Here is a 12,204-nt window from a genome sequence, read left to right on the forward strand (position 1 = left end):
CATTTCAGTATTTATGTTTTGGTGGTTATGAGGTTGATCAAATTAATCAACTTTTTATATGGAGTAAACTTAAGGAAAAAACAGAAAATATGTTTAACTAAAAAAAAAATTGAACTGTATTTAGGAGGTTTTAAGAGATAATATAACTAACATTTGATAATTTTGAGATTAAAATATTTTTAATTTTAACAAACAATTTTGTACTTGGACCAGTAAAAAAATTGATATTTTCACAGAAAAAGTTTTAGTGATAGTTCTTCATTAGAAACCTAGTTTTATGTGTACAAATGACTTGTAATGTTTACTAAAAGTCTTTCTAATTTTATGAAGATACAGTAGTATATTATTGATACTTTGGACTGAATCCATATTGAAAGTTTGTAACTGACTCGCTACTAAATGTGCAATGTATTTACTGTACATATATAGTCTAATGCAGTTAATTAGGCTGTGGGTGTATTCCAGACATGGTCAACAGACTATACCAAATGTATGTGATGTGATGTATGCATGACAAAGTGGTAAAATACTGTATGCACCATTTTTTTGGGAGTTTTAAAGAAGTGAACATCAGCTTTGGTGTATCACTATGTTGTTGGTTTTAAAGACTATACAAGGGAAATTAATGATTTGCATGTTATACTAAGCAAAGAGGCAAGCTACTAACCAGTGGGGTTGTTTTGATTCACAAATTATGATTCAAATCTGGATAGTTTATTCCCTGCTCTTTGTTTTCTTCCATCCAGCCTATCTTTTATCCAGTTAATTACAGAGATAAATTTTTTACAAGCCTTTTATGTGGAACCTTGTCAGATACTTACTTAAAATTCACATACACCAAATCTACACCCTTACTCTCCTCTACGTAAGTGGTGTTTTTTCAAAAAATGTCAGAAGATTTGTTTGTCAAGATTTTCTTATAGTGGAACTGTGTTAACTGTGTTTTGTCTTAAGTTGAAACTTAACATGATCAAATTGTTAGATATATGTACTGTTAAGGATGAGGAATATTGCTGAAATTGTTATTAGCAAAACTGAAAAACAAAACAAAACAGAATTTAATAACCCATCTACATCATGATCAGATGTGGGCCTTCTGTTATCATCTGTCAAAGGCTCTACTTCTATCCTAACATTTTGTTTATCCTTAATCACTTGACTACTGGCTATGAGCATTGCTCATAGATAATTTTTCTTGTTAAATATTACAATCAGAAATAGCCTAAAACTGAATTAAATTGTAAATTGGATTTAGTAGTTAATTAAATGGCAACATTTATTAAGTTTATGTATTTGCCATCAGGATTGTGTCATAGTTTTTTTTCTTCACACAGATATATTTTAATACACAAACAATAATACAATTGATAATAACAGTTGTTAGAAATAATAATTTATATTCCAAAGTTATACAAACTTACAAACAACGTTGAGTCTTCTACCTGATCTGGAACTTGATATTTTATCAACAGTTCAAATTAGTGAATTAATTTGAGCTGACCTTTTGGGATCTTTCATCCTTCTGATGGTCTGGTGTTGGATTGCAATAGGACCAGTTATCCAGCTTAAGTCCTCTTATCTCCTCCTACCATGGACTGGATGATAAATTGCATCATGTTGTATTCCTCCTCTTCGTCATCTGGCCCAGCATGGCCAGATGGTTAAGGCACTTGAGTAGTAATCTGAGGATCATGGGTTCAAATTCCTGTTGCACCAAACATGCTTGTCCTTTCAGCTGTGGGGGCATTATAATATGACAGTCAATCCCACTATTTGTTGGTAAAAGAGTAGCCCAAGAGTTGGCAGTGAGTGATGATGACTACCTGCCTTGTCTTTAGTTTTACACTGCTTAATTAGGGACAGCTAGTGCAGATAACCCTCATGTAGTTTTGCATGAAATTCAAAACAAACCAAATTAAAACCTTTCTGTTATCACCTAAAAGTGAGGTTCCTGAGTGGCCTGGTGTACATTGGTCTGCACAAGTCTACAGTGCCTGGGTTTTTGTAACAAAAAATGGAATTTAGTTTCTGATTCCTGGGCTAAAGGTGAAGACAGTAGGGGCCCTCCTCTTACTATGGCCCAGATGCTTTATTCCCATTTTTACTAATTATGGTCAGATGCGCTCTTGCCTTTCTATACCATTTATTGTATCAAATTGCATAAATATTGGATATGTCTTTTTTGGTCTGTATTTGCAACATATACTTTCTCTGTATGCAAAGAGTATACTTGGTATAAATGTGATCATCTATTGAGATTTTCATGCTACATGTGTCTTTATTGAAGGGTGATTATCAAGGCAACTTTTGCATTAGTACTGTGTGGGGTTCTAGCTTTTATGTGAAGAGAGGTAAAGTATTGTATCAAAAGTTATAATTTTCCAACATGAAATGTGTATATGGTAGCTATTACTTGCCCTAATGCTCCCCACCTATTCTCTCCATTTTTGGTGTTTCTTTTTTTTGCATAATTTCAAAGTAAAGCTTTGGCCATACAGTATAAGAGGAGTCAGGAGTATCAGGAGATCATGTTTCTCTCTTATTGATGGAAGGTTGTTGCATACTTATTTGAATACTACATTGTAGCTGTACCATGTGTAAACACATTGGGGTAGGTGGTAATATCAAGGCTAGTGGTGAGCAAAAACTGTGCATATTGAGGGACAGTATTGAAAGATAAAAGCTATTGTGTGGATAGGTGTCTGTTGGAACCACATTTTTAATGTAGGAAAATTATAATATTTGTAATGTGCATGTCTTTAGTTGTTAGTTTTTGCAATTTGTTTGGGGAGTGAGTTGGTGACAAGCTGTCTTGTTTTGTGATGTTTTTATTGCCTTTGCAGAAAAGTTAAATTAATCTTTATTATATACATCAAATGTTTTAATTTTTACAACATTAAGGTGCTTTAAAATAATTTCATTAAAGAAGTATATTTTGTATTATTTTTGATGTGTTGGAATAATTAGTTAATTTAATTTGGAATTTAAGTATTAATGATAAAATTAATATGTTTGAGGACTTTAGATTTATAAAGACTGGAAATACATTTTAATGGAAAATATATAGATGCAAATTCTCATTAGCACTAGAACTGTCAAAGTTTTCACAACATATACTTGCATATATCAAGAATCACCATACAGTCATCCTTTTCACAACTACGTGTTAAAATATCAGTTTTAAATGAAAGATAAATAATTGGACAAAACTCAATAGATTTATCTTTCAATGTCAAATGTAATTATGGCCAAAATGGTATTAAAATGGACATATTTTTGGGAAAAATACAATAATTTAAATACTATAATAAAATAAACATAAAACATGTTGGTAAGCGAGTATAAACAGTTGTATGTACATACAAAATTTCTTTTAGTGTAAACTTGTGGGTACATTGTTCTAAACAACTTGTGTTTTTAAAAGTCATGAAGAAAATTACATAACTTCTATTACAAAGTAGGCTAAATGGCACAGTTCATGCAGCTGAGCACACACAAGTCTTTTACACTGGTTACATGTATCTGAAGTTCTGTTTTTATTGCATTTAGCTTCCTGGAATTTTTTTACATGTTTCAGTGGATTTAGGCTAAGATTCTTGGTGCCTTGCAGTTTTCTCACCTGTTTTTTGTCTCAGTTCAAAGGCTAGCTTTAAGATGAAATCTTCCCTACTTATATTTCATCCAGTGCATTTTTTCTACAAAATAAGGAAATTGATGGTTGCCAGACCCAAAAAGTTATAAAATACAGCAACTAGACTCTTATGAGAATCAGAGTAATAAAGTGCCATTTGGTCTGTACATGTACTTTGTACTTTTTCTGGTTGTAGAAAAGCAGTCTCTGAGTTTTTCTTTTCATTAGTGTCAGTGCCAACATTTGTCATTTAGTGTCTGCCAGTCTCTGATCAGCTGGGCATGTTTGTCTTTCTGGAGTTAAAGGAATTTATTCAAAATTTATTTTGAGGCAACATTCACCGGGAGCTAAAATTTTATTTCAAATTTGTTCAGTTTGTTTGCCATGTATTGTGTCCAGCAACACTGCTTTTGTGACAAACAGCTGCTCATCTATAGTAATATTATCTTCTGGCTTCTAGTAGACAATGCTGTTTTCAGTGAAGTCATTCCAAATTTATAATACTAGGGCAATTTGCCTGTTTGGATTTGGGCATCTTTAATTGCTCTCAAGTCAAAGAACAAATATTTCAATATTTCTCTAAATCAATTCTGTGGCTTTGTCTCTGTAAAAAAAGAGAAAGGAATTTCCCCATTTGCCACCATAGATCTCAGGAATATATAGCAGTGCAGAGATGTTTTCCAGAAATCATTTTGCATCCTGCATGCCTCTGCATTAGAACATTGTTGGATGTGATGTAGTGTTTACGTATCACTCAGTAAGTGGAAAGCTCTGAGAGGACTGTCAGTGTTACATTTTGCATACTGTGTGGGTCCTGAGTTTGTTTCAAAACATTTCATGCAGCCTATATTCCTGCAGCCTCAACACTAGAATTCATAATTTCCTTAGTTCCATCCTTCTTAGTGATGCAGCTAGAGTCACTGTGGTTAGTTAAGTATGAAGCCAAGTGATTGGCACAGCTGGAGCAGCTGCAGGAGATGAAACAGGTGAAGTACTTGGTAATGCAGAGGATTCTCTAGGACTGCTGCTTCTGCTACAACATTTTCTGTGTCTGAAGAGCTGTTTTGGTGGTGGTGGTCCTTTTGTCACTTTATTTGCATGGTTGTGTTTCACAATATCAAGACTCATTGCATTTATGATTGCTCATACTCTCCTGGTCAGAATTATTTTGTGACAAAGCTGTGAGCATTTTTATCATTGGTTGAGTAGACATTAATTTTCTCTGAGTCATTTTTGAGATTCTGAGTCTGTCGGTTTCCCTGTTACTATATAAACTCAAATCAACAGACAAGCAAATGCTACTGCTCACATGAATTGCCAAAATTATAGGTGGACTGTACAAAAATTAATTCACATCAGCCAACAAATACTTTTTTTGACATCAAGAACTAAAATTTAGTCAAGGATTAATGTTATCAAAGAGTTGAGAAATCAGTTGAAGATAGAAATAACAATGGGCATCTACACAAAAAACTGCTTTGAACACAAGAAAAAAATGAATTGTATGTTATGAGTAAAAAGCATACATTGTAAATAACAAATAGATGGCCATTGACAGTTTAAGGTAAAAGTGATTATATATTTTATGTATGTTTTATTTTTGTGATTCTAACCTTGAAACTGTAAGGATATTTAATATATGGCTTTAGGAAAAGTCATTAACAGAAAACAGCATAAAGGATCTGCAGTTTTTGTGTGGAGTGTTGCAGAAATTGCTACAATTTTATTACAAAGCTCATGCATGAAAAAAGATTGGTAACATGTTTTCAGGTCTAGAGGAGAGCTTTAAAAATTGTTGAAAAATGTTAGATGTTCAAAGTATTGCAGAATTTTTAGTGTTAAATTATCTTTTGAAGCTTTAAATTATGTTTACATGTTTTTCATTTAGCACTTCTTGATGCCACTGAAAAGTGATTTGTCATCAATAGTATTGCTGAAAAAGAATGATGAAATTTCATCAGGAGTTTTGCAAATGAAAGATTCAGTGCGAGCTACAGCTGCAAATAGTCAGAACTTGGAGATGCCCCGCAAATCATCTTCAGTAAGTTCAGTCACTTCAAGTGGATCTAATGCAACTGCAGCTAATGATCGAACACCTTTGCTCAGGCATTCTCGCCTCTTTCGTAGTCTCAGTGGAGCTACTGGAGGACCTCATTCATTTTCTGAAATGAATGGTATTAATACTCCTAATGGCAGTACCCGACGGTTGAAAACATTTTCAGGAGTTTTCACACCTGTCTGTTTGTCAATGTTCAGTGCAGTGCTCTTTCTTCGAGTAGGTGAGTAAGCTATGGATAATTATGGTTAATAGCCATAGAGTTAAAGTTGAAATAAATATAAAAACAAATATGAACTGTGAAGTTCATCTTTGTTGTGATGTTGCAATCTTTAGTACTAAATATTTTTTATTTGTATTCTCAAGATGGTTCGTATGTGTATTAGCACTTTAATTAAAATAAAGTACAAAACAAAGTTTCAATATTCTTATGTCATCTTCAGTCAGGTTGAATATTATGTATTCAGTATGTGGTTATATTAGTTTCAGATAGAATAACAAATTTAGTATTGTTTTAAATGTGAGTTGAAAAACTAAGTATAATGATAGGTTAGTTTATGCTGTTGTTTTTTATTTTTGCTGTCATAGAAATATTCTTAATTTGAGTGTACATTTATAGAGTTATGGCTAAAGTTTGCTAATCCATTAATCAAAATTATGATTAAATTGATTATCATAAAAATAATTAATCAAAATTAGTTTGTAATTATTAATCTCTAGTATTCCAACAATTGTCATGAAAATAATCAACTAACTGAAATTATTTCTGATATTTACTGTTTTTGATGATTTCACATTTCCAAGTCATACAAATATTGTTATAATGTTTATTTCTGGTTAAACACAAAGCAATATGATGAGTTATTTAATTTCTACTTGATTTTAACTTTATAATTAGTTTTTTACTTTAAGCTAGTTTGGCTTTAGTTCAGGTTTGATTCCTGTTGCTACAAAACTTGTTTGCCCCATCTGTCAGTGAACTGGATAAGTTTTCTGTGACCACTGTGATACTAATCAAATTTTATCAGTATCTGCTAAATTTAGTCAGCAACCCAGTATGTTTTCTGGTTTATATGGCAGTTGAACAATTTATAAAAATTTGAATGAGTTAGTATTATCGTGAATTTGGCCTCAAGAAAGTACTAGAAAAACACATATTCACAATTTAGATATTTTTAATTTTCTGAATTATCTCTCTGTATGGCTGTGAAAAACTTGGCTGTTTTCTTCTGCTTTTAGCACTGTACCATATTTTAATTTCCAGACTGGTATCATGTGATAAAATTTCTATGTCTAACCATATAATTCTCATTAAACACTATATTTTCATCCATTGTAGTGCATCTTAATTTTGTCTTGAATCTGTTTTGTACAGAAAGGGTTCTCTCACAATCATTGCTTGTGACACAAAAGCATAAAGTTGCTTGAACACATATTTGATATGTTAGGAAATAGATCATAATGCAGTTTAATAGAACTTTTGCATAAATATTTAGTTTTGAGTTTCTGTGTTTTTCAATATACCTTTAAACTGAGGTTATACGTTTTATGTGAAATCATTTGTGTTAATCACTGACATAACTTCAGTTTCAGTGCTATTTCCAGAATCATTTAAAATTTTATTGAGTTTATTGGGTCCATAAGTCTGCAAGATAAGTAATAGCCTTATCTGTTAGACCTTAATCAAAATACAGTAGGCTCAAGTATTTGTTGTCTGTGTAAATAAATCTACAGATAAGATATAAAATGTTACTGAAAAAAGATCTTCATGTTAATTTAGGAGGTTCTAGAGATTGCATAAACAAATTATGAAAATTTTGAAATAAATACATTATTCTGTTCCTGAAATTCACATTTAACACAAATACTTTGTTAAAAAAACAATTTTTTTTTGTATACAACATACATTTAACATTTATTAAAATACTGTCAATTTTCCTGAGGAAATAGCTTGTAAGTGTGAAATTTATTATAATTGTTAATTCTCCAGTTTGGTTTCTGTCTAATGTGGGAGAAATACTTCCAATGTCAGATGTGATATGTATTCTTTTAGGTGTGTAAGTGAGTAGAGATGCAAAACCAGTCTAAAACAAAGTAAATTTATCTAGAAATAGCTTAAATAAAACAAACAAAATTAGGAAAATAAATAAGTTTGTAAATGCTGAAAACATCTATAGTTATAGTTACTATCAGTATTTATTATCAATCATGAAATTTACTGTTAGTGTACTGCTGTTGGGACTTTCATAATCACATTCTTTTGATAGTTCAATGTATCTTTTCACTCATAGTTGTGGTTTGCTTTAATTTCAAGTATGGTACAAGTATCTGTCGAAAAATTCATTATAGACACACCAATTCATTATGTTGTATATTGATTATAGTACTTATTCTATACATGTACATTAATAAATGACAATACTTCAAAAACATTATGCATATTTTATGTTGATCTGATAGTGCTATGGAACACTGCTTTGTTATTGACAAAGCTGCTAGAGCTGTCTGCCACTGTCTTCAGTTTTGAACTGCTGATTAAAGGAAAGAAACGTATGGCAGTACTTACTGGCTTTTTCTTTCCATTTCAAATTTTTACTAGAAGGAAGGCTACTGGCTGCCAGAGCCTCTTTTCAGTTGTTTCTTTTGCTTTCTGACCATGGATTAAGATAACTGTACTAATCAGTTTGTTGAATGTATTTGATTAATGGGGCTGTTGTTTAATCATTTGACAAAAAGCACTGATTTCCATCTCTAGTCATAGATACTTGGACAAATGCATAGCAGACAAGCAGTGTGAGATAATGGAAGAAAATGACATTGGAAGATTCCTTTATTGTAGAAACAGACAATATCACTTGCATAGAGAGAGCCCAACATATCCTTCTGGAGAAATGCCTTGACCATCCCACAACATTTTGTGGTTGTGTTCTTATCCAGCATGTTCTTATAGGAAATATCATGATACTGAAGTGGTGGTTTCACAATAAAGATCCAGTCTAAAGAAGGTTCAAGGTTTTCATCTTCTGATGCACTATTCATTAACATTCAAAATCAGGAAGGAGTTAAATCTGTTAGTGAAAACATGATGGGGTTCCATGTGAGTGATTTTTGAAGATGTAAGGGTTTTAAAACAGATTTTAAAAGTAATTGGCATGCTAATGCATATAGTACACAAGATAAATAAATTTGGAATTGAAAACCTGCAGATGGGGATTGTAAAAAAAAAAAGTAAGCAAACAAGACTATATACTCTGCCTGTTATTTACTTAAACTACAAAACTGCTAACTTCATACTGTTACTTAGAATTATATTTGGTGGAGTCATAAACAGAGATTTGTAATTTGGATAAGTAATGTCTACAGTATCTCTAGCCTTATTTCCTTTTTTAATGATCTTCCTTTGTAAGCATGTAACTTCTCAGTTTTTTATTTATCATGTTTGATGGCTTGATGTATGTTTATCTATGGGCAAAGGGTTACTTCATGTGGTGATAGCAAAACATTGTAATGATAATAAACATAGCTAATGGATATGGTGCATGCTGATTAACTATAGCTATTCATTATTTGACCACATTAATTTGATGTAAAATGTTAAGCTGCAGCTGGAGATTACCATGTAGATTTGTTTGAGAATGTAGTGAGGTTTTGTAATGTCTATATGACTAAATTCTCTGTATATAATACATAGCAATGGGCAAATCTGTGCTTTGACTAAACACACCCCTCACTTACTTCCATATATAAAGTTTTGTGAGTAGAAGTCCTTTTCAAACAAAACGTAATCCAAAATAACACTGTAAATAAACCTTTGTCTTTTGAAGTAATAAAATTTAATATTATATGTATTTATTTATTTATTTTTTGTTACTCCACTTCATATGTAATATAGGGGTTGACTGTTTAAAGATAACAATTGTAAAGTGTATACAAAGCTTTGAGTATCTACAAGTTAGTCATCTAATGCTTCTCTATTATTGGCTGGTAATTCTTGTTTCACTCTGTACATAAGCTTTTTAAAGGAACATGAGATAATTTATAAGAAAGCTAACTCCAAGGAGTATTGATAACGTCATTTATACTACAGTTATGATGGATTTTAGCTTGTGTAAAATAGGGAAGCAATAAATTGTCTTATAAGAACCCATATGATCTTTGCTGTACCTGATTTAGTATTATACAGAAAGTTTGAGTGCAATATACCAAGCCAGTTTTCACTACAGGTTAGCAAGAGAATTGTAATAAAAATAATTACTTATGAGCCATTTTTGATTGGATTTTCTTTTCTTTGAAAGTCTAATGTGTGCTTTTTTTACATTTTTACCTTGTACAGCTTCAGCAGTCAAGGTTTTAAAGAGTTTTTTAACTTAATCTTTACCTTTTAAGGTGCTTTTTGCCCAATTGTTTCATTAAGATTTTATGCAGCTTCTTATGATCATTATTATAAACCACTATCATGATACATGATAAGTTAAAGATTTTGGCCAGAGGAATTCAGACTGGTGAGAAAGCATATGGTTTATTATAAATTTTAAATTATAAGCTACAACTTTAACATGTTCATATTAAAAATGATGTGGAACAATTTTTAACATGATTTTTCATTTACTATTATATTTAGTCTGGAATCTTAGTATCTCAATCTTAACAAAGTGGAAATTTATTACATTTATAAAGCATTTAGTACTTTGTTACTATTGAAATTGGTAATAAATATTTATTATCAGTTTTCAAATAAACCTATAATGATCTTGATTACAATGAAGTCCTACTATGATTTGGTTATCCAGTACATTACCATCTTAACTACCTGTGTTATCTGTGACAGGATTAAAGTCCCAAATGGGTAATTTTCATCCTGAAAGTTACAGTATCAACCAACTCCAGAGCTATAAATTAAGCAGGTTAGCAGGAACTGGTGTTGTTAGTATAATCATGTAATGACCCAAAATTGGTACAGATAAATTTAAATTATTACTTACATATAAACTTTTTTGTTAAGTTTGTAAGCGTATCTCATGTCTAGAATACATTCCCACTCATCTACATAGACACATTACTCAGTCAAACATGTATGCATATAGACCATATTACTAAATTAATTTATGTGACTTCTGCAATTTGGACAGCTACTACACTGTGTTTGTTAAGCTCTACAAACAGAGTCCCAAAGATAACCATAATGCTTATAGTTCAACACAGATTAAAAACTTATCTTAATTCTCCTAATTCTCACTTTGTTTCATACTGTTCTTAAAACTTTGCACATAGCTGCAAGCTTTCATTCAAATACTGAGTTTGTTTAAAGATAAAGTTAATTTTTTCTATAGTGAATGATACAAGTTAGTAGTGTGTGTGTTTTACAAATCTTCCCAATTGACAAGCAAGCATAACCAAAAACAACTTATTCACAACCATTCTTCATTAAATGGATATCCAGATGTTATTCAGGATGAAGTAAGATCCCAACATTACAAGTTTGTCCAACTGCTAAGCTCTTGATCTCTTTCGAAAGTTGAGAACCACTTCTTTTAATACTTTATTCAGTGTATGTACTATAATCAAAATAGATGGACAATTTTATCAATTAATAAATTAATTATCTATAAGAAGCAGTTACATTAGTTAATCTCTTGGAAACTTATCAGTTAATAGAAATTATGATTATTCAGTTTGCTCTTTCAGTATGGCCATCTGTAATTTGTGGGGACCATATACGAGTTATCATTTGTGTAACAATACATAATGTAACAGATGTTTTTAAGGTATCTTCACAGAATTGGTAATATTTTGTTGAAGATTATCATTACATATTATAATTTATCATAGATGAGCCCCCCTCAGTGTGGATTCCTGTAAGTGGTGAGGGTACTTCCCAGGGAAGGTTCTGTTTTTTTCAGTTTACCTCATCTGGAATTTAAACATCCATCCACATGTTTGATGTGCTTGGTGACTCGCAAAGGGGAGGAGAGGATCCTGATGGTTGAAGGGTCCAACCCTGACACACCACTTTGGCCTTGAATTCCTGTAGATGGGTGGCCCCCCCTTGGGTCAAACAGCTGGTCCACTTGGGCTAGGGTCAACCAAGTACCAGTGTTTAATGTTCTCAGCAGGTGTTGTGGGTATTGTATCTGATGCTGGTGTTTGGGTATAGTGCTCACAAAACACTGGTGTTGCTGCAGTGTCCTTGTTTGCCATTGCAGTGTGTCCCCATAGGGCTCCATGGTGGGTGGGGTCAGTGGGCAGTGAAATATTCCTTTTTTATTATGGATCCTCCAAATAAAAACTTAAATAAAATATTGAAAAAACAATCCACAAGTAAAAGACCACATCTTGAAGATTCTGAGCAGCAATCTTTGACATGCACCTGTTGTAACTCATTTTCTTATACTACATTTTCTTTCAGACAAACCTTTAGGGCAAATGTCTCTCTTTTTCATTCAGAAGGGGCTAGAGGGACAGCGGTTTGGTCACTCGAAGACGTCATGTCTGGGTTCCTTGATGTGTGCTTGTTGTG

The 12,204-nt window shown here is 32.1% G+C and overlaps 1 protein-coding gene across 8 annotated transcripts in view; it reads left to right on the top strand.

Annotated features, from left to right (window-relative positions):
- The window catches only part of LOC143247123 (solute carrier family 12 member 9), a 120,249-nt gene that overhangs the window by 30,712 nt on the left and 77,333 nt on the right, over positions 1-12,204 (top strand). For all 8 annotated transcript variants that reach the window (XM_076494652.1, XM_076494649.1, XM_076494655.1 and 5 more), the window contains exon 2: positions 5,520-5,910. In XM_076494652.1, the coding sequence (XP_076350767.1) occupies positions 5,529-5,910 (382 nt within the window). In that variant the 5' untranslated portion in view covers positions 5,520-5,528. The remainder of the gene's footprint in view (positions 1-5,519; positions 5,911-12,204) is intronic.

The sequence above is a fragment of the Tachypleus tridentatus genome, chromosome 3 (genome assembly GCF_004210375.1).
Source record: "Tachypleus tridentatus isolate NWPU-2018 chromosome 3, ASM421037v1, whole genome shotgun sequence".
Taxonomy (NCBI): domain Eukaryota; kingdom Metazoa; phylum Arthropoda; class Merostomata; order Xiphosura; family Limulidae; genus Tachypleus; species Tachypleus tridentatus.